A 19,678-nucleotide genomic window follows, 5' to 3' on the forward strand; every position below is an offset into this window, starting at 1 on the left:
TCGTCTCGGGGTCAGCTAAAGTCAAAACCAACACCGAACCTTGCCTCCGCCCAAAACTCCAGGAAGAACAATGTGCAAGCGCCAAAAGACAATAACGTAAGTAGAAATCTCGATGAACGCCAGATTCGTTGACCTTTGAAAACCAAAGAGGTACGAGGTATTAGAGCATGATTGCGCCGCCAAAACCAGGGGTAACCGCCAATTGTAAACAAAACGAGCTCAACCCATGACTGGCGTAAAAGGAAACCATTTTCCGAGTAGGAAAAACCAATGGACAAAATAGAATGGCGAAAAGTTGTAGATGCGAATGCTTCAGAAGAGCGAGTTGCTGCTTCGGTGGAATTGTGGCCGCGAGATATGAGGACGACGCCTTGGAGCGTCATCCTTGCCTGAACCTCCAATCTTCTGGAATCCCTGTAGGAGATCAACACCGTCTACCTCCTGAGGACTGTCGTCAAAGAGATGGAAAGAGAAGAAATCGTCATGAGCAGCATCAACGAAGCGTCCGGAATCGGGAAGTTTTGACGGTGATTCAGGAAATAGAAGTCCTTTGGACTTGGTTGGGGATAAAGATTTGAAACCCCCGAGCCGGTTATTAGCACTCATAGCAGTGATATCTGCCAGGACGTTGCCGGTCGAATTACTTGTGGTCGTCCGCGCTCTTTTAGCAGAGCGTTTTTCGGGAGAGCCGTAACCAACGGTAGATACGTGATCCGCCGTTGGCTCGGCAAACACGTCAAAGGAGGCGTGGAGGCTATCATGTGGAGTGTAAGACTCCTCCTGGATATTGAAGGCAGGACTCCATGGAAGATCCTCATCCGTAAGACCCAAGTGCTTGATCGGAGAGTTCACCATCTGCTGAATCTTCTTGCGGTGATTGCGAAGATTGGTGTTTGGAGACACAGATGGGGGAGGCTTGGCAGGCTTCTTGAACTTGATCAAAGGTGTGATAGGAGGCGGCAACATGCTGATATATTCGTTGCGGACAGGGGAAGACCCAACGATGATGCTCGGGTCCTTAACATATCCAGAGTGACTCGGGCTGATATCATGGGAGGAGCTTCGAATTCGCGCGATTTCTTCCTCTGCCCTTCCACGCTTGATGCGGGGAGGTTCGATGTCTAGGTCGGAAGTTAAGATACGGCTGGCCTTATTTGACCGCATTGCAGATGATTCCAATGAAGAGAAGTAGCCACTGTCGTTCATAGCATTGGACTTGCGCTTGCGGTGGCGTGGCCCATTGCTGGGAGCAGCAGTCTGGCATGGGGTAGGAGGAGTTCCTGGACGAGTGAATCGCGTTGGTGCAACAGGAGGAGAAGAATGGATTGGTGGAGGAGAAGAACATGGAGGGACGTTCGATGCACATGCGGCGCCCTCATCGCCCGTGTCTTCTTGGAGCGCGGGATCGGAAGCAGGGATCGTGGCATCGGAGGACAGGTCCACGTGCTTTGAGCTTTTCATGACGGGGCCCTGGGCGGGTGGTGGTATAGCCCAGCTAGTAGTGCTCGAGCTCTGCAGGTGGACAGTATCCCGTTGTGGCACGACAGGCAGGGGGATGCTAGACATTGTCGCTCGGCGCACAGGCTTGTCCTTGATGAACTGTACTTCCATTCCCGGTTCAATAGCCCAGTAATTGCCTTTACCCGGGTCGTCCTTCGGCCGTTCCTGCTTGATAAATGCTTTGTTTAAGCTGAGATTGTGGCGGATGCTGTTTTGCCAGCCAGCGTCACTGTTCTTATAGTATGAGAACGTATCTGATATCCATTTGTATATTTGCGCTAGAGTCAATCTTCTATTTGGAGCGCGCAGTATGGACATGCCAATGAGCGTGGCGTAGCTGTAGGGAGGTTTTGTGCCATCATCCTCAATTGTTGGTAGTTCATGGGGCTCTGGTAGTCGCATTGCGTTGATCTCATCCCCTTTCAGCTTTGACCGCTCTTTCAGTGGTGCCGCGTCTAGAAGAGAATGTTTGAGAGACTGCTTGGCAAGAAAAGAGGGCTCGGGAAAGTCCGCAAAATTTTCTGCTGAAGACACTTCGACGCCATGGTTTTCGATCGAGGATTGGATGTCATTGCCCACGCTTGAGAATGTTGTGAACAAGGCAGACTGAGGCATAGGGGCGGATGACGATGCGGCAGGGTGAACGTAGGTGTCGAATGGTATCTTCTTGATGGGAGAATCGGTGGTAAATGTTGGAGGTGTAGGAGCAGTAATTGGTACGAATCCCAGCTTTCCTTGAGCGGATGCTGAAGCTCGTGAATCGCGACTGGCTTTTGTGGGTGACACCTTGTTCGAAGGAACTGATGTTGGAATGAGAGTGTGATCCTGGATTGAAGTGAGGTTTTCGATAGGCTGTAGAGGTAGTGGCGACGGTTCTAGTCGAGGGCGTGGTTTGGGCGTCATCTTATCATGCGATAAAGGTTCGTCCGTGATTTGCTGTATTGGCTGTTTCGGGCTCATTGTCAAGGTGCAAATTCGAAAGTGTCAGACTGACTCCAATGGGCCCGTTGGCGCGCTGCGCTGGCTGAAGGCCCCGGACGATCGTTCGCGATGGGCGCTCGTAATAGTTCATCCAGCGGCTGATGCAGGATGGTAGACAGTCGCAACAGGCAATATAGTATGAAACCAGGCTATCGACGTCGAGGCTTTCGTGATAAGGGCGGGTCGATGTCGTTACACAAGACGGTGCTGACGAGATTGGAATGAAGAGAAGAAGTCGGTGGGAGATGGTGAGATGAAGGAGACGGCAGGTAGGTGAGGTAGTCGCGGGCGCGAAGCAGGGAGATACTTGAGAAGGGAAGGAATCTGAGGGGCGAGGCAATCTGGAACGCGGGCGAATCGTCTTTTAATCAGATTCCTCTGCCTTGGTAAGGTTGCGCAGCCCAAGTGGGGTGGTGCAAGATACTTTCTGAATAATAAGGCGGTTTTAGTTGAACTGGAGAATGAAAGAAAGATGAGCCTGAAGGCCTGACGAGCGCATGTTGATATCGACGCGACTCAGCACGAGCGTACGGTATGGTTCCAGCCCAGGCGCGTCGCGCGTCTTCAGAGCGGTGTGGGCGCTGTTGACCACCCGATCAAGGGCCAGGTATTGTCATGTTGTTACAATACTCCACCCGTGTTTCGAAGGTGAGGAGCCCGAGCTATGCCGCTTGAGGCGTAGACTGGATCTGGAGCTTGCCTGGGGAGTTAACGAGTGGCTCTCCTTGCCGCTGGTTGATCCGCCACCAAGAGTCATCGTCACTGTTGGCGATCTCGGCAGATCATGGATCGGGCTGCACTCCACCAGCTGCTGCATAGTGCATCCGTTCTGTAGCCGACGCTCGAGTCTGCACTTGTATCAACAATGCATGGTTTGACAACCTCTACGTAACATACATATATTAAGAATCATATGTTTTCCGCTGCTTGCTCACGTACCGGATCCCGATTTGTAGCTTTTCTTCCTAAAATGTCTATGAACAAGAATTGTACCGTACCATGAGTATGCTTTCAGCGCCCTTGTTTCAAGGACATCAAATCTGTGGAGGCATAATGTGGACAGTATGTAGTACATACGTAGGTATCCGCAAGTTATGCCAGGGCATTGCCAATAGGAGCGGGTGCTCTCCTAGTCCGGCCATCCCTTCGGGGCTGGTACGAGTCCTGATATCCCTTGAACTCAATACTCCCACCTTCTTGAACAATCAAGGGTCCTGATACACGCAGCCCCGTGCTCCTTGACCACAACGTAAGGTACAGTAGCCATTATCCGTTTTCGATAAAACACCTTTCGGGAATTATGAGCCCCTTCAAGGGACTGAGTCTGCGTCAGCCGCACTTATATCAGACCATCAGTACTTATGCTCGAGGCGCAAATCGCCAAGTGTGCCACCATGTTTCTAATTGATTTTGAATTATCACATAATCACGTGCCTGCACTGTAATGCAGGGCACATGTTCTATAATGTAGGCTAGTAAGCCCCGTAGAGAAAGAAATCTATCCAGAAATATCAACCAAAAAAGGCCAGCCCCCCGGGCTGAGACATCAAAGAAACATATCAAAAACGCCGCCATGCTGTTAACAAAGAAAGTAGCCAAACCAAAGAAAAACATCTCGCATGTGATGTGCTCATAAAAACTTTCGGGGCTTCAAAATCCTCGAAACCAAAGTGGGAAATACAGTGGATATCCTATGAGAACAAAAAGCTTCCGCTGAAGTGCAAAGAAGGCTGGGAGGAGCCGATCAAGGGGAAGAGGCACCGATAGCTCTCCCTCTTATTCTAGAAAAGTGAACAAGCTCGTATGGATGATGTTGAGAGCACGGTCTGCGTCACGCTCTTCAATGACACATGAGATGTTAATCTCACTTGCGCCTAATCAACACTGGTTAATCCTTGAGTCCAATAGCAGAACGTTTATAATCTTGCTTACCTTGAGAAATCATCTCAATATTGACATTATTCTCACCGAGGGTGGTGAACATCCGCCCAGCCACCCCAACCATATTTTTCATCTGCTTCCCCACAAGACTAAGGATGGCCATTCCAGGGATAATATCGACGGTGCCATATCTTTGTAGATCATTCAAGGCTCCTTTCAAGTCTTCATCAATAATCTGATACTCATCTCTTCCGACACCGTTTAGAAGTGGTCTTTCAGAGTGAAGAGCCATTGAGACATGAACTTCGCTCGTAGAGATCAGATCGATGGACAGCTTCCAACGGTCAAGAACTGAGAATATACCCGCAAAGAAACCGTGAGAGAGCGAGCGCTTGTTAGAATGTACGTTGATCACCAGGATGTTATGTTTTATGGTAACAGCGGTTGGTCGCTTCGGCCGTTGCAGAAGGCTGGGACTCCTCGTGCGGAATAGTCTTGGATCGTGGCCTGGTGTAGTGCGTTCCAATTCATAAGTGGAGTCAGGGAAGATCACTGTTCCGCTTCCCTTCGGGTTCATGACGTTTTTGATGCGAATTGGGATTTTTGCGCGAATGACTTGCTCCATTGTAAACGGGTGAATGACTTCTGAGCCATAGAATGTCAACTCAGCAGCTTCGGCGGGCGTGATGGCTGGGAGAAGACGGGCAGTGGGCACTTTGCGAGGATCCGCGGTGAAAATGCCATCCACCTCCTTCCACACTTGCAATTCCTTAGCATGGATGCCGACGGCGACTAGGGCCGCGCACAAGTCGGTATAACCACGACCAATCTGGTCCAAAAGACCTCCAGGTATTGTGCCGAAATACCCTGTGATAACTGGGACCTTGTCCTCGCAAGCGCGAAGCTTGCGGCCGAGTGAAGCAGCAAGGTTGTCATAAAATCCTTGATCAAGACCCTGGCCCGAGATATGAAAGTCGATAATCTCAGAGAGGTCAACATATTGTGAATCAACTCCGCGATCTTGAAGGAACGCAGCCATAAGGCGGCAACTCAGCTTCTCTCCTGTGCTGATGACTTTATCCACACAACGCGCACTGATTTCACCAAGAGTTTGAGCAGCTTCTAACACCTTGAGGACCCTGGCGCACTCGCCATTGATTTCTGATGTGAGCTGTGCTTTGAGTTCATCGGATTTGATCTGAGTCTCGACTACCTCGACATGCTCCAACCGGACTGCCTCGACAAAGGAAAGGTACTGTTTCGATTGCGAATTTTCAGCATCGCGTGCGGCTCGCAGTAGACTATGGGGAGACAAATGTCAGTCAAATTGTTGTGTGCCTGCAATGTGTAATGCTTGCTTCAAGGTTCGACCTATAGGTAGCGGAGTATGACTCACCGATTTGTAGTGCCTTCAGCTTTTGTAGAGCTGCTTCTTGCAGAGCAGACAACAGCAACTCTGTGTTCCGAGAGGCTCGGTCTGAATTGTAATATGCATTAGGTATTCCATGCTCAAAATTGCGGAGTTCGTGAAGGCCAACGTACAGAACAACCTGATCAATGATATTGTGAGCAAACTTTCCCACGCTGGTGCCCCCGAACTTTTGCACGACCCAATTGCTGTTCACTGAGTTTGATGGGGCATCTTGTAGCATAGAGATGATATCCGAGTCCGACTGCAAGTGGCCGTTCATCTTGAAGAGCAGAGGGGGGTCCGAGTCTGGAGCAAGTATGACTGTCCGGCAACGGAATCTTTTATGTGGCCCGGCGGGGTTGCGAAAGCGGAGGGCATAATTTTCTTCTTTCTTTTTCCGCCTTCGATGTGGGGTCCGATTATCTGCGGTGGATTGACAGGGACATACCTATCCAATATCCAACGCCATTATTAATAGGCCCCACGACCAGCTCGGCCTTTGTCCGGCCGCGCTGTTCCTGATTGGCTGCAATTACAATGACGCTTGCAAGGTGCCTGACAAGCGACGAGTAGTTCCTGAGCCTTGAAGACACCGAACATCATAGATTTGCAGTCGAGGCTTGCCTATTCGGAGAGTCAGCGACTTCTCAGAATTTAAGTTGATTCCGTCGGGTTGCATCATCGCCGGGCCGGCACTGCAGGCAGGCATTCCTGCCTAGGTAAGACTAGCGTGGTTCTTATTGATTCTTTCAGCCTAGTCTGTAGTGAGGCTTGAACTGCATGCAAACACAGCGGTTCACTGCGTCGGCATCCTATATCTCAGCACAGCTCCCCATGCATAACCGCAGCCAAGGTGCCTTCCCTATGCATTTTATCTCGCTTCTGTCTTAGCACCCTGCTTTCCTTTCCATTCAGCCTACTGCCCAACGCTTGTCGGCAAAATGGATGCTCAGAGCACTGGCGACTTGTCATGCCCATTCTGTCCTTTCTTCGATTCAGACAGCGAGTTCGTTGCTCAGCATGTTCAATATTGCCATCCGGAAATTGAAACGCAGACTCTCGGAGACGCATCTCGGGCCGAAGCTAGAGCAGATATTGAGGATCAGCTGTCAACTTGTTCCGGACAAGGCGACGCCAGTAGCCCCGAATCTTACAAATCTTCGCACGGCTTCGAAGATGAAGTAGACCCTGAAGATCCCACCCGTCTTGGCCATGCTTCCCTCGCCGAACCTCGTGTGCGGCATCAGGGTAAAGTAAAGGTCCGCTCTTCACCATTTGATGATCGAGTCGACCCTCGTCTACGCCCGGGGTCAAAGAAAGTGGTCAACGGGGACACAAAAAGGCTTGGCGTGCGTAGCAACCCCTGTCTTGGTGTTTCGCTTATACTGATTTCCGGGCAGCGTGCAGAACTGGGCCCCTACGCCCATGAGAAGAAGATGCCTTCATGGCTCCTACGGATGCTGGAACAGGGCAACGCAATGACTAAACTGACCAGGATTACCCCAGACGGCAAGCTCTCGAGGCACACTGTCATTGAGAACCAAACTCCAAACGTCGTACCAGCATTAGCTCAGCTATGCGAACAGGATAAGACTGTCCAGCGTGCCTTTCTTTGTAGCGCTGACGTTCATCACATTTCCAAGATGCCAAGGGAAGGAAGTTTCTGTGGGTACAGAAACATTCAGATGCTAGTCTCATATGTGCAAGAGTCTCGTAGTCGTGGATGTGAGCACTTTCCTGCCTCGTTGCCCACAATTCTGCAGCTCCAGGACATGATAGAACACGCATGGGACGAAGGCTACAACAGCGTGGGTCGGAGTGAAACCGGGGGCATCAAGGGCACTAGAAAATATATTGGCACATCTGAGGTGAGTTTAGCACAACACGTTTTGGACCTCAAGTACTGAACCAGCAACAGGCGCAAGCTCTTTTTTTGAGTCTCGGCATTCAGTAGGTCTCAAGTTTTTTGCTAGAGGCAGGGGCAATGTCACCGCTGACATATCATTCAGGTGCGAGGCAAGCATCATCGGAAATTCCAAAGAGTTGCCCGCTCATAGCTCTCTATTTGCGCACATTGCCGCCTATTTTCGAAGTGCATGCCTTCCAAATGAGGCTCAAAAGGTCGTGCAGACGAATCTACCGCCTATATACTTTCAACACCAGGGTATGTGAACTCAGGGCAATGGCATCGGTCTCGGCTGAACTCTCGGCCACCTTACAGGGCATTCCATGACCATAGTTGGCTTTGAAATTCGAGAGCAGGGCAAGGCCAATCTCTTAGTATTCGATCCAACTTTCAAGACACCGTCCGTCATCAAACATGCCAACTCCCTTAAGCTGAAAGTCTCTGAGTCGTCCCGCATTCTGAAAGGGTATAGGAAAGGCGCGAGTTACCTACAAAAGTACCAGACTTTCGAGCTTCTGAAGTATGAATCTCCGCCCTCATCATTATATTCCCAGCTTGCCTAACAGACCCAGGTTACTACCTCCTGGAATCCCTCCAGAGATCTAACATAATACTAATACCGCTGAAAGAACACCTAGCAAAATTATGTCTTTGGATTCTATAAAGCTGTCCTATTTCTGCCTCTACGGAGGGGTATTATGCCTAAGGCACCCAACCCCACCAAAATTTTCTCTTGGCATGCAAATATCCAGTCCAAGGCCCAACGACAAAGTTAGTCATTCAATGTTGGCATACAGATAACTTGCCAACAAGCAAACATGATGCGGACATCACCTAATATTATAATCACAGGCACGCCCGGTGTAGGAAAAACCGTCCACTGCGAGCAGCTAGCCCAAGACACAGGCTTGCGGCATCTATCAATAAACCAGGTTGCGAAAGACCGTGGCTGCTATGATACCTATGATGAGGAACTCAAGAGTTGGGTGGTGGATGAGGACAAAGTATGTATCCCTTAGCCGGGTTTCGGTGTTCACTTCTATTGTACCCAGTTTTATTAAATCATGCGCAATCTCGCTGGCTACTCTGATGCTCGTGCAATATTGACCAACTATTTACAGCTACTAGACGCAATTGAAGACGAGGTGCTTCATGGTGGCTACCTGATAGACTGGCATGCATGTGATCTGTTTCCCAAGTCGTGGATCGATCTAGTCGTGGTGGTGCGCTGTCCATCTACATCTACTCTATATGACCGCTTGAATTCAAGGTACGCCCAGCACTGTCCTTTGTTATTCATGCACATCTGTTCTACAGATCTTGTGCTTCAGATTCTTTTAGAGAAGACGGTTGTATTGACTGAGATTCCGCAGAGGATACCATGAAGCGAAGCTCCAAGAAAACCTTGACGCGGAAATCTTTGGTGTCCTCCTCGAAGAGGCCCGCGAAGCCTTTGATGAGGAAATCGTGGTTGAGCTAAATAGCGAAGAGGACGGTGATGTAGAGGCTAACTGCGCCAGGATCTCTGCCTGGATAGAGAACTGGAAAAGTGACCAAGCCAGGAATTCTGAATAGATATTCAAATTCATGTAATATATGATACCAGTCTTTATTTCAGCGAGTCGAATTCTATCTATTGCTCGGCCAGCCATTTCTGCAGCTGCACGAGCGCCTTGTATCTGTGGGAAACTTTGTTCTGCGTAAGACTTAGCGACAGTGGGCTTGACGACAAAAAGAGAGTCAATTCTATACCTTTTCCTCTTTGGTCATTTCTGCGTACGTCTTTTTTTCGTGTTCAAAGATCGGGTCCCATCCTGGGAAGAGTAAAATGTTTTAGCAATCAAGATTGACAGGGTGGTGGAACAATGGCTGGATCTATAGACATACCGAAATTTGCTGGGCCTCGGGGTCTCACAATAGCGCCCTTGAATCCGGAGGTCAGATATTTCGATCACAGCATGTAGAAAGGAAGCCTCTCAAAAACGTCGTACCTCTGTTCTTCCCTGGAAAATAAGCGGCTCGGATTCAGGACCAGACGAAAATGCAAAGGTGCACACGGCCTCTGCTCCCCTTGTCTCAAACGAGTCAAGCATCTTGTTTAGCCCTTCATGACCGAGTGCTTCAAGGAAAGATTTGCTGTACGGCGTTAGACAGAGTAATGTTCCTTTCATAGGTATATGTGATATTAAATTGGTCATACATATACGGGCCAGGCAGGCCTTTCAACGCATGGAACTCCAGAGCCGTATCCTCGGTCAATACTGGGCCTCCCACCTGTGATAAGAGCGGTTTAGCAGGAACAATGTACCGAACAAAGCGTTGACACCATAATGCTAATTACGCGACTTACTGCAATTGCTGCGTGTCTGCATTTCTCCTTTGCTATCTCTTCGATCGTGCCTTGAATTTCAGGCACATCGACAGCTTGATTCTGAACGTCAACCACATCACCTAAGATAGCTCTGACCTCTGCCAGTTTGTTCTTGTTGCCGGTAATGAAATTGAGCGTCTTCATGGTTCTGTATGCAAATGCCTGAGGAGGGGGAGAATCAAAGATTGTTAATGGGGTTGATGGCAGATTGTCCTAGGTGGGGGACAAGAATGTCACTCGAAGGTCTTTGAGAATGGGGAAGAAAGGTTGATCGAAGTAAGGTGAAAGAAGAGCCGCAGAGCGCATGTCATTGATTACTGGGAGATCGAAACGACAGTGGTCCAAGGTCGTGTCGAATTGTTGGTCTCTGACCCACATCAGTTGAGCCACACAACATCCAGCGTCGATTGTTTTGACAAGTCCTCGTCAGACAAATGCTAGGTACTCATGCGACAGTGGCAAGCAATAACTATGGGTCATAACAAAGACATCTAAAAAGTCCAATATATATTATATAGTTGACATCATGATATGTGTACGCATAAGTACTGACTCAACTGGTCCTTGAAGCGCTGCGTCACCCGCAGTTGTGGTGCAGAGATTAGATTATGCTACATAGGTTGAGAACTAAGTGCTAGATTCCACGCCGTTCTCAAGACCATCGGGTTTGTCTTGTTGGGCCATCGCCTGGGCGGAGACGATTTCAGCAAGCCGTTTTAACCTAGGAGTTTGGAGCCCTGCATCAAGGAGCGGTTAGCGAGATTCAAGGCACATCATGAGCGACGCAACAGAACTTACAAGACGGAGTGTACGTTTCCAAAGCCGTGATGACCCGAGGCTCGGCGATTTCGTACGGCCCACTATCCTCCATATCGACTGGCGTGAGAAGTAGTACGTCACTCTTCTCTGTTACACGAGAAGCCACGGCCTTCATGATCTCGCCATTGATAGGTTGTTCATAGTCGGCCACAAGGTATTGGTTCAGAAGCTTCTGGATCTGGTTCGGGGAAAGCCTAGTGGAGAATGCGTTAGGTTGGGGACACTGAACAGACCGTAGACAAACTTACATCCAACAGATGTCTTGAATGATTTCAATATCGTTCAAAGTAGCCTTCTTCAGCTGCAGAAGTTTGGTTGCTTGCTGTGGTTTGGTCAGACCCGACTCTCATCAATCACGGACCTTGAGCTTACCATTAGATGCTCTAGCTGCAAGGTGCCCTCTGGCATGTCGTGGCTCTTGCACCATTCTTCGATGCGCGTTATGTTATAGTTAATCTGGAGGCCTCGCTTCCAAGAAAGGAAATTCCGTCTCATCAAAAGATCGTTGAAGGCTGTCACACCGACGAGGCGAAGGAGCTCTGTTACAGTTTGGGTGACGATTGAATCCTCCAAGTAGAACGCCTTCATCGCTTTGTACGCGTTGTTAAGAAGACTGAGGAGGTTGTCCATGCTGAAAGCGGGATTGTTGTTAGATGGTAATAGTTTTCCAAGGAATCGATTCGTCTCATTTGTGACGAAGCCGGGTAGGGATTGTGACTCGATAATAGCTGGCACAATCATCTTGAACAGCTTCTTCTTGAGCAACTTCATCCAAGTGTGGTAGATGTTGAATTCCAAACTCTCCAAGTCGTGCTTGACAATCTCCAAAAGACGGTCGTACTCGTAGTTATCGGTTTTCTGCGCCTCGTACCAATCCTCGGCCAAGAACACGAATGAGAGCATCTCATGTACATTAGAAAGCCAGAAAGCACCAGGGCTGATAGTATCTTCACCATCATGTTGCATCACCTCTTGTTGTATTGACTGCATGACGTTGGCCAGAAAGCGCTCAGACTCTTTGACAAACCCGTTGTTCCACATCTCAGATGTAACGAGGTTAATAAGATAGGCAGGGAAGAGAACTTCCTTCTCTGTGGGTGGTGGAGTAGAGTTGGGCGCTGGGATTTTGAGGTTGCGAATCAGCCCTATTGTCACTTCCTCGTTCAGGTCATCTTCTTCAGAGAGTAGAGTCTCAAGCTCCGCCTCCACCGAATCGAGCCCTGAGGATATCGCAGCAGCAGAGTAATTCTGCCGGCCTAGTGCACTCGGGATCGCCATCGACACAGGCCGAGGGTTATAGGCGCCGCTGAATCGATCAGTATCAATGCGCTCCGCGCCAGCGCTGCGCCTTTTGGGTTTCGTCTTCTTCGACGAGACCAGGTTGATGAGGCCATTTACTGGTGGCGGTATAGATCCATTGTTTTGATCTCCGTTTGCAGCTTGAAGAGGGAGCGTTCTCTTAGCGACCTCCAATTGCTCTTCGAGGTCAAGGACTTGCTGGCGAAGCGACGATTTCTCGTTTTCGGATTCTGCATTGAGTTGCTTAAGCTTTTCAAGCTCCTGGTTGGCAGAACGTATCGATTCACGAGAAGCCCTTTCTTCCTCCTGGAGGCGCTTGATAGTGGCCTGTGCTTCAGCATGGTTTTGCTGCAGCGTGTTCATTTCTTCCTCCATGGCTGTCAAACGAGCAGCGGTGATGCCAGCTTGATTAGCCTCAGCTTGAAGTTCTCTCGAACGATTTTCAAGTGCGTTGTGACGGCTTCTCCAGGACTTCAACTGGGTCTCGTAGTTTTCGAGTTGAGAATTGAGGGACTTGTTCTCTCTTTTGAGAGACTCCAGATACTGTGTCAACTCAACAACCTTATTTTCCAGCTTGTACGAAATCTGTTTCAGGTCTCTGGCTTCTTCTCTGAGAGTCCGGTATTCCTGTCTCGCCTGTTTACCGCGCCATAGATTTTGAACAATGACCACCTGTCGGCGGTACTGCCGCCATGCGCGCAGTTGTCGCCAGGAACGGAAGGCACGCTGTATAACTTTAGCTGCGTTGCCGTGGATGGAATCCAAAATATTTCGTCGACAGAGGAAGCCCTTGGTAAGCGATTGGAGGAGAATGACGTTGTTGCGAATCTCATTAAATTTCTTTCTCTCTTTCTGCCCTTTCCAGACCCTTTGAATGGTCGTCGCGGCCTTGACTCGGCGTATATCCGCTGCACGCTGCCTGGCGAGGAAACCTCTGATCAAGGATTGAGTTGCGAGCACGGAAGAACGGGCCTCGAGATACCTGCGCCGGTAGTATTTACACCTCAGGTTCTTTTGAATCATTATCGCGCATTCATTCAACCTCGAAGTCCGAAGATTCTCCAAGAATGCAAGCATGCCTGCGCGGAAGAATATTTTGCTCAGGCCTAGTTGGTATTTGTCGTGCTTTTGCTGGGTAGCATCACCAAGAGCTTTGCGCAAAATAGCATGACACATGTCCTTGATTTCTGAGGTCCACTGCGATGAATGGCAAAGCATATAATAACGAATGGCGAATTCTTCATAAGTCCATCGGGTTGGATAGCCAGCTGTGCTAATGCGAACAGTTTCCAGGACACCGCATGCCCTTAATTGGTTAAGTACCATGGGTCCTTCAAACACCCAAGCTTCCTTCGCTTCGTTTGGCTTAATGCATCTGATATAGTGCACATCGGTGGAGTTGATCGTGCTCATAAGCTCAATCAAGGATGATTTGAAGATACCACCCAGTGTCGGCTTGCGATTAATGGCAACGCCGATCTTTCGGCCAGGTGCGGACACTGGTTTAGATGAGACTGAGGCTGAGTCTTTCTCGCGAACGGAGGCAGCAGTGTCCAAAATCTCTTTCACAAACTCATTAGAGGAGTTTCGCAAAATCTCCATGTGCTCATCTGGGACAGTGTCACGGTTCTTCTCAATAAATCCGTCCGATTCATAAGTCACGTCCACCGCATAATGACAGATAGTAAACGCCGACTTCCCAAACCTCGGCTTTTTGTAGAACTTTTGTTTGTCGGCGGCGAAGTTGTGATGCAGCTTGGTGACAAATTGTTCATCGGAGCCCATCGGCAGTCTGGACTCTTCGTCCAGAAGAGATAGGATTCCAAGCTTCGCCTCGATAAGGTCAATGCATGGCTGATTATCCGAGAAGTCGATGAATGTCCAGTCTATTTGCTCTCTCACGTATTCTTCTTGCTCGAGTTTGAAGACATGCTGATTGAACTCTTGTTGTAGTTTCTCGTTGGCATAATTGATGCAGAACTGTTCGAATGAGTTCTTGGCGAAGTGTTCGAAACCGTAGATATCCAGAACACCGATGAATGATTTGAACTTGCCGAGGACTTCATCAGTTGCTAAACCGCGATTTATCTTGTCCACCAGCCAGTCGAATAGGCTAGAGTATATGAATTTGGCGATCGAGTCCCGAACGACAATAGCTTGTTGTTGGGTTAGGTTAGAAGTAATCTTCTCGCCCCTTGTAATCAGCTGTTTCTTGACAATCCACTTGGCAAACTCGTTGGCATCGATTCCGAGGATGTCGCATGCGCGAGCAAGCGAAGGCTCGGATGGCGAGAGAGTCGAATCAGTTCTCGTGGCAGTGATCTTGACATTGCCCAAATGTAGCAATGCCGCAAGGATGCGGAAGATCTCTAATTGCGTCTTCTCGGGGACTCCAATGGTTCCCAAAGACTTCTTTGTCGCACTGAACTCAGCTTTGTCATCGACCCCGTCAATTACTGGCGTCCCACCCTGATTGAGGAAATCAAAGTCCTCAACTGAAGTTAGACCAAGTTCTTGCTTTTCAGTATCCGTAGCACCGGCCACAAGCTGGTAGAAAATGTGGTAGTTGCGCTCCTTGAGGGGCTGAAAGACAAGCCGTGATCTCTCCAGGAGGTATGTTCGTATTTTGGCACCAACGATGTTGGTCTTGTCGTCAAACATGATCTCGATGTATTTTCCGAAACGTGAAGAGTTGTCATTACGAGTGGTTTTCGCATTTCCAAAAGCTTCCATGACCGGGTTTGTGGCCAGGATCTGTTCTTCGGTTTCACTGATCGCATCGGCTCTGCTAGTGGTATATTTTCCAGGTTGGTCGGAAGACTCGCGGGTCGCAAAATAACGCATTATATATTTTGCGCTCACTGTCTTGCCGGCACCGGATTCACCTGAAACCACAATCGTTTGATTCTTTCCATCCCGTAGCATATCTCTGTGACATATTCTCAATAAGCCTTTTCATATACGGAGACTCATGTGCTTACCCAAATGCCTCTTCTGCAATAGCAAAAAGATGCGGTGCCTGCGATGCGCGGTGCTTGCCAGCATAAACCTGGACCATCTGCGGCACGTACAGGGAATCCACGCGAGCGAACGGATTAGTCGCAATAAGCACAATACCACTGTATGTATATATCTCTTTCTGCGCATAACGTAATTTGATGGCCTGTAGGACTGCATGGACATCAGTTCTCAATCCAAGCCTTGGTCCAAAGAACAGTATTACCAGCTGGTTCGTTCAGGTGGGATAAATTCGTAAGATCTTCACTAGCTTCAAGCATAGCAGGATTCATTAACGGCGGCAAGTTGGAGTTATTGTCCACTTGCAATTCGGCTTGCGTCGTTTGCAACTCTTTGGTCTATTGCATATGGCTGTTAGTCCCATATCATCTTGCCGTTTCGAGAGCACATTATAGTAGGTTGAACGAACCTCGCCATTTTCGAGGACAAAAACAAGTCGAACTTTGTCACCATCGACCAGTTTCTCCTTGACCTCAGAAGCTACCCAGCCCTCAGTGGCATCGGGTTGCCAGGCCCTTGTTCCAACTTCGTAGTTATGTGCCATGGTGACTGCGGGTTCGAGCGAGAGCGTCACAGGGTAATAGAATGTCGGTTGCTCACAACGAGTCTAAGTAAGGCATCTAGAAAGAAAAATGTAAAATATGAAAACTCAAAGCTCAAAAAAAGAGGAAAGAAAGAAAGAGCTGCCTTCCAGGGCACCAGATGACAAGACGGGGGCTTTGAGAAGAGAGCTTTCATGCTTCGCCGAAGCCAGAATCCCAAAAACGATGGATGACCAAACTGGCCGCTTCAACGCAGCCCCTGAGGAGCCTCGGGGTCCGCGCCACTGGCTGAGCCGTTCTCCACTCAAAAGCCCACGCCAAGCGGCAGAGTGTACTTTTGCCAAATACCTCCTAGTTAACCCCAACCGCTTTCAGCTCCTGTTGTCTACGGGACTCTAGTACCATTTTATGTGAATTTCCTGTCTGCTATAGGGATTGAGGCAGAATTTGTGTTTTCTAGTAGATAGCACATATTGTGTTTCGGGTTCATGATGCATTTTCGTAACATTTGTGCTATTGACACACATGTTCCAGAACAAGATTGAATGACAATGTACCTACTCCTCACGCCACCAATGACTCAACATTAAGATATGACAGTATTAAACGGGATGTGAGGAAGCGAGTAGCGAAAGGTGGGCATTTTCGCCAATGTAACAGAGGCGAAGGAATGACCGCGCCCACCTAGTCATCAGATTAGAAGGCCCTGTGCTTCGTATGTTTTACACATACTCAATTCTTCATGCGAGGGTCATTAAATGGCCTTGCTAGATAATGTTTAAAAGAACAATCTGTGGAGCAAGAGAAGACGGAGAACTGAGAGGGAAACTGAAAGCCGCCATTACAAGCCAGAGCTATCAAACTGCTGCACATCCGGGCTTGTGTTGCGTAGTCCTGGTTCACTTTGCTTTAACTTTGCTTGCACTCGGCGGCCTCTTTCTTCGGCTTGGAGGTGCCATCCTGCCTTGCATTAGTGTCCAGAAACTAAGAGAAGACGGGACATAAATCGAGATAGTGGAAAAGCACGCACCTCTTCATCGGAGTCATCAACGTCACGGTCAGAACCTCTGTCATCGTCATCCTCGTCGTCATCCTCATCATCCTCGTCGTCGAATTCGTCAAACTCCTCGGGGTCCATGTCATCCCCAAGCTCTTCGAATTGGAGAGCTTCACCAGTAAACCAATCGATAGCCCGAGGAATGAGCTTTTCCTTGATGTCTTCTCCGAGCTGGTAGTCGAGCTCCAGGCGTTCCTCGATATCCGTGGCAACGGTATCATCATCATCCGCCGGGGGCTGGGGTGGAGCAAAGAAATTGAAGAAGGACTCTGTTGGCACGGTGATTTTTACAACGCGGGTCTGTTTTGTGTCTGGTGATGGGTGAGTGGAGTTCGTCCAAAGGAACTGCATCTTTACTTACTCTTGTTTCTCTGTTTCTTGCTCTCCACGCGAACAGTGAGGTCATTCTCGGCCTTCCAATCAATCTTGGTGCCTTCGGCGTGATCATAGATGAAATCACCGCCATATCCATTCTCTTCCTTGTAGAAATATGTTTTTGAAATTGTCTTGTTGCTGAAAAACTCGTTTTCGGAAAATTCAAAGATAAGCCTGAAACCAGGGCGATCAAGATACTCCATGCGAATATCAACCAGGTGCTTGAGGGCCTCTTCGTCCTTGTCAGTGATCATCTCGGCAAGAGAGATCTGGTTCTTCATCGCGGAGAGCCAGAATTCGGGGATTCCAGCCATCGAAGACTCCTTCTCATCCTCCTCTTTCTTGTCATCTTCGTCCTTAGTCTCAATGTCCTCTTCCTCTTCCTCTCCCTTGCCGGCTTCAATCTCCGTATCGGTGGGTTCGGTAGCTCCGTTGACAATGGTAGCACGTCTCTCGTAAAGGGGAGTAAACTTTGCGAAATACTTCTTCTCGAGTTCGAGAACCTCCTCCTGGAACTGAGCTTCCAGCTTGGCATGCTCCTTCTGAATACCCTTGAGGCCAGCGACTCGGCGACGGACAGAGACGGGTAGGGACTCGATGTAGCCCGACGAACGGCCAACAAGTGAGCCAAGTTTCCCTTGAATCATAGAAACGAGGCCGGGGTTTCTCGCAAACAGCGATGCTGCAGTAGCATGGTCGAGGGATTCTGTGGGTCAAACGGACTGATTAGCGCAACGCTCACAGTTGTGCCAGATCAAGCTTGTTGATTACCTTCTTTGATACTAGAAACCCCAGGTTGTTGAGCATGAGAGGAGATGGGTGCATTGTTGGCTGGCGTGTTTTGCGGTGTGCTGTGTGAGGCAGGACATGTCAGAGATCAAGATATGGCGAATCTGTTGAGGAATGCTCCTCAGGATAAAGTCAAGGAATTTCACATACGGGGCGATGGGAAAGTCCGCCTTCTTGTTCCTGATGGGTTCGGACATCTTGAAGATTCGGTCAGAAATTATACAGATGCCTCAAAAGAATAGAATCCGTTGAGGGGTTGTCGCGGAGAGGGAGGTTAAGGGTTGAAAGAATTTGATACGCTGAGATTTTGGGGTCTGGAATCCTGGCTTGGTGGGATCTTAGCGCCTTTGGGCCGAGGGGCTTGGCGGGACTCAAGGTGGCTGTTGAGAACACCAGATTCACCTGCTCTCCGTACAGGTCAGCAAAACTAGGTAGGTACCTACTCACTGCCAGCATTTCGGACGTGGTTACCACAGTCATGTTCTTGAGGCCATGTTTTCTCTCCTGGACTTTCAGAGCTAGCACGAATTTCAAGGAAGCGCCGCAACTTTACTCCACGACAAAGCATGAAAAACATACCCACACAACTACCTCCTAGTAGTATTTTAAACAATTGCACTTGTTAATGACCTGACGTTTCCTCAACAGTATTTAATATTGGAACAGACTATACTCAATACATACTATGTCTGAGTGACACTCGAGTTTGACTCCAATCCAGATGTTGTTTCTTTGTCGGAATGGCAGCAATACTGGGTATGCCGCAAAACATTCTGGTGCCCACTGCAATTTGTGGTTAAGTCTCTCAGACCTGTCAGTACCACAGGTGGTAGCAGGTAGGGAGTTTTGGCTGAGTGAAGTAGCCAGAGGCAGCCTACAGAGTATTTGGTTCCTTGAACAGAAGTTCCTGGAGCAGCTGAGCTCCATCGCCACCATTTTTTAAGGTAGTTCTATATATGAGGAGCAATATAGCATTTCGTTGAGACCATCCTGCATTCCTATCAACACCGCCAGCATGAGCCACAACTTTACCGTTCCTGTGCCTAGCAGTAACTAGACACCCGACTCGGAAGACGCCGCGGTCAGTAGGGTATTAGATACAGAGTAGGAAGGTCAATGCTAAGTTACTAAGTTAACTTACACTCCGTGCCTTAGGTAAGCAATTGCTACCAGGTAACTAGTCTACCTCTTACCACCTACCTAGTAGGTAGGTAGGTACCTAGTCTACTTTCGACGTCTGTCCTTTAGACGGTTACGTCATGTCACCGCCCATCATCCTCATTGCGTCCAACCGTAATGGAGGAGACAAGGTTCTTCGCGATCTGATTCCAGGGAAGCCATATTTGAAAACGGCACACAAGAATCTCCAAAATATACCCAATTTTGCCTGTCAAGTGGGAAGTAATCTGCGTGAGTAAGAGTAAGCTCGCGCTACCTTCATAGGAGCATCCTCGAACGTCACGTGCCCGCTAGAACAGCTGGGATCCGACGACAACCAAGTACTTAGGTAGGTATCTCAAATCTCTCAAATCTTACCTGCCAATTAATTGTGTCTGGCTGCGCGACATACAACCTATAATTACTATTTTGGCATGACACCAGTCAGGAACTTACATTCTATGATGTTGGACTTCGGGATCTAAGCTACGATCTGCCGTTGGAAAAAGGTGGTGGAATAATTGAAAGAACGTTCACACATAAGATAATAGACTATAAGATGGAGCACTCC

At 48.8% G+C, this 19,678-nt stretch overlaps 6 protein-coding genes across 6 annotated transcripts; 1 reads left to right on the forward strand and 5 right to left on the reverse strand.

Annotated features, from left to right (window-relative positions):
• Positions 1-312: 312 nt before the first annotated feature.
• Positions 313-2,460, reverse strand: BDV14DRAFT_205934 (forkhead box transcription factor; the record flags this gene model as incomplete). The annotated part of the gene is made up of 1 exon (XM_073774817.1): positions 313-2,460. The coding sequence occupies one exon, from the start codon at positions 2,458-2,460 to the stop codon at positions 313-315; it is 2,148 nt and encodes a 715-aa protein (XP_073622129.1).
• A 1,716-nt stretch (positions 2,461-4,176) lies between these two features.
• Positions 4,177-6,148, reverse strand: BDV14DRAFT_16732 (aspartate kinase). The gene is made up of 4 exons (XM_073767657.1): positions 5,905-6,148; positions 5,759-5,839; positions 4,414-5,663; positions 4,177-4,355 (listed from the first exon to the last, which is right to left on the reverse strand). Exons 1-4 carry the CDS (start codon positions 6,051-6,053, stop codon positions 4,258-4,260), a joined length of 1,578 nt encoding a protein of 525 aa, XP_073622130.1. The 5' UTR covers positions 6,054-6,148; the 3' UTR covers positions 4,177-4,257.
• A 566-nt stretch (positions 6,149-6,714) lies between these two features.
• Positions 6,715-9,254, forward strand: BDV14DRAFT_193996 (DUF1671-domain-containing protein; the record flags this gene model as incomplete). The annotated part of the gene is made up of 9 exons (XM_073771866.1): positions 6,715-7,122; positions 7,174-7,641; positions 7,692-7,723; positions 7,783-7,937; positions 7,995-8,199; positions 8,371-8,372; positions 8,493-8,683; positions 8,801-8,949; positions 9,053-9,254. The coding sequence occupies 9 exons, from the start codon at positions 6,715-6,717 to the stop codon at positions 9,252-9,254; spliced, it is 1,812 nt and encodes a 603-aa protein (XP_073622131.1).
• BDV14DRAFT_185149 (non-canonical purine NTP pyrophosphatase) lies at positions 9,254-10,348 on the reverse strand. The gene is made up of 6 exons (XM_073770624.1): positions 10,030-10,348; positions 9,880-9,953; positions 9,671-9,815; positions 9,567-9,603; positions 9,432-9,493; positions 9,254-9,375 (listed from the first exon to the last, which is right to left on the reverse strand). Exons 1-6 carry the CDS (start codon positions 10,192-10,194, stop codon positions 9,313-9,315), a joined length of 546 nt encoding a protein of 181 aa, XP_073622132.1. The 5' UTR covers positions 10,195-10,348; the 3' UTR covers positions 9,254-9,312.
• On the reverse strand, positions 10,349-16,030 carry BDV14DRAFT_185150 (type V myosin). Its single transcript, XM_073770625.1, has 7 exons — positions 15,596-16,030; positions 15,392-15,524; positions 15,150-15,339; positions 11,242-15,097; positions 11,118-11,191; positions 10,849-11,063; positions 10,349-10,787 (listed from the first exon to the last, which is right to left on the reverse strand). The coding sequence occupies exons 1-7, from the start codon at positions 15,728-15,730 to the stop codon at positions 10,678-10,680; spliced, it is 4,713 nt and encodes a 1,570-aa protein (XP_073622133.1). The 5' UTR covers positions 15,731-16,030; the 3' UTR covers positions 10,349-10,677.
• Positions 16,031-16,132: 102 nt separating this feature from the next.
• Positions 16,133-18,245, reverse strand: nap1 (histone chaperone NAP1). The gene is made up of 5 exons (XM_073770626.1): positions 18,100-18,245; positions 17,932-18,011; positions 17,147-17,866; positions 16,759-17,096; positions 16,133-16,688 (listed from the first exon to the last, which is right to left on the reverse strand). The coding sequence occupies exons 1-5, from the start codon at positions 18,144-18,146 to the stop codon at positions 16,638-16,640; spliced, it is 1,236 nt and encodes a 411-aa protein (XP_073622134.1). The 5' UTR covers positions 18,147-18,245; the 3' UTR covers positions 16,133-16,637.
• Positions 18,246-19,678: the final 1,433 nt, after the last annotated feature.

Source organism: Aspergillus stella-maris (assembly GCF_047715825.1).
Source record: "Aspergillus stella-maris strain CBS 113639 unplaced genomic scaffold BDV14scaffold_111, whole genome shotgun sequence".
NCBI classification, from domain to species: Eukaryota; Fungi; Ascomycota; class Eurotiomycetes; order Eurotiales; family Aspergillaceae; genus Aspergillus; species Aspergillus stella-maris.

Coding starts and splice junctions, on each gene's coding strand:
- BDV14DRAFT_185150 (XM_073770625.1), bottom strand. CDS start 15,730: ATGGCACATAACTACGAAGTTGGAACAAGGGCCTGGCAACCCGATGCC. Junction 11,192..11,241: donor TGCAGCTAGAGCATCTAATG/GTAAGCTCAAGG, acceptor ACCAAACCACAG/CAAGCAACCAAACTTCTGCA. Junction 10,788..10,848: donor GGAAACGTACACTCCGTCTT/GTAAGTTCTGTT, acceptor TCCTTGATGCAG/GGCTCCAAACTCCTAGGTTA.
- nap1 (XM_073770626.1), bottom strand. CDS start 18,146: ATGTCCGAACCCATCAGGAACAAGAAGGCGGACTTTCCCATCGCCCC. Junction 17,097..17,146: donor CAAGAAACAGAGAAACAAGA/GTAAGTAAAGAT, acceptor ACCCATCACCAG/ACACAAAACAGACCCGCGTT. Junction 16,689..16,758: donor TTGATGACTCCGATGAAGAG/GTGCGTGCTTTT, acceptor AATGCAAGGCAG/GATGGCACCTCCAAGCCGAA.
- BDV14DRAFT_185149 (XM_073770624.1), bottom strand. CDS start 10,194: ATGAAGACGCTCAATTTCATTACCGGCAACAAGAACAAACTGGCAGAG. Junction 9,816..9,879: donor GGCCTGCCTGGCCCGTATAT/GTATGACCAATT, acceptor AACGCCGTACAG/CAAATCTTTCCTTGAAGCAC. Junction 9,494..9,566: donor CCGAGGCCCAGCAAATTTCG/GTATGTCTATAG, acceptor TACTCTTCCCAG/GATGGGACCCGATCTTTGAA.
- BDV14DRAFT_16732 (XM_073767657.1), bottom strand. CDS start 6,053: ATGAACGGCCACTTGCAGTCGGACTCGGATATCATCTCTATGCTACAA. Junction 5,840..5,904: donor ATCATTGATCAGGTTGTTCT/GTACGTTGGCCT, acceptor ATTACAATTCAG/ACCGAGCCTCTCGGAACACA. Junction 4,356..4,413: donor TATTGAGATGATTTCTCAAG/GTAAGCAAGATT, acceptor AGTGTTGATTAG/GCGCAAGTGAGATTAACATC.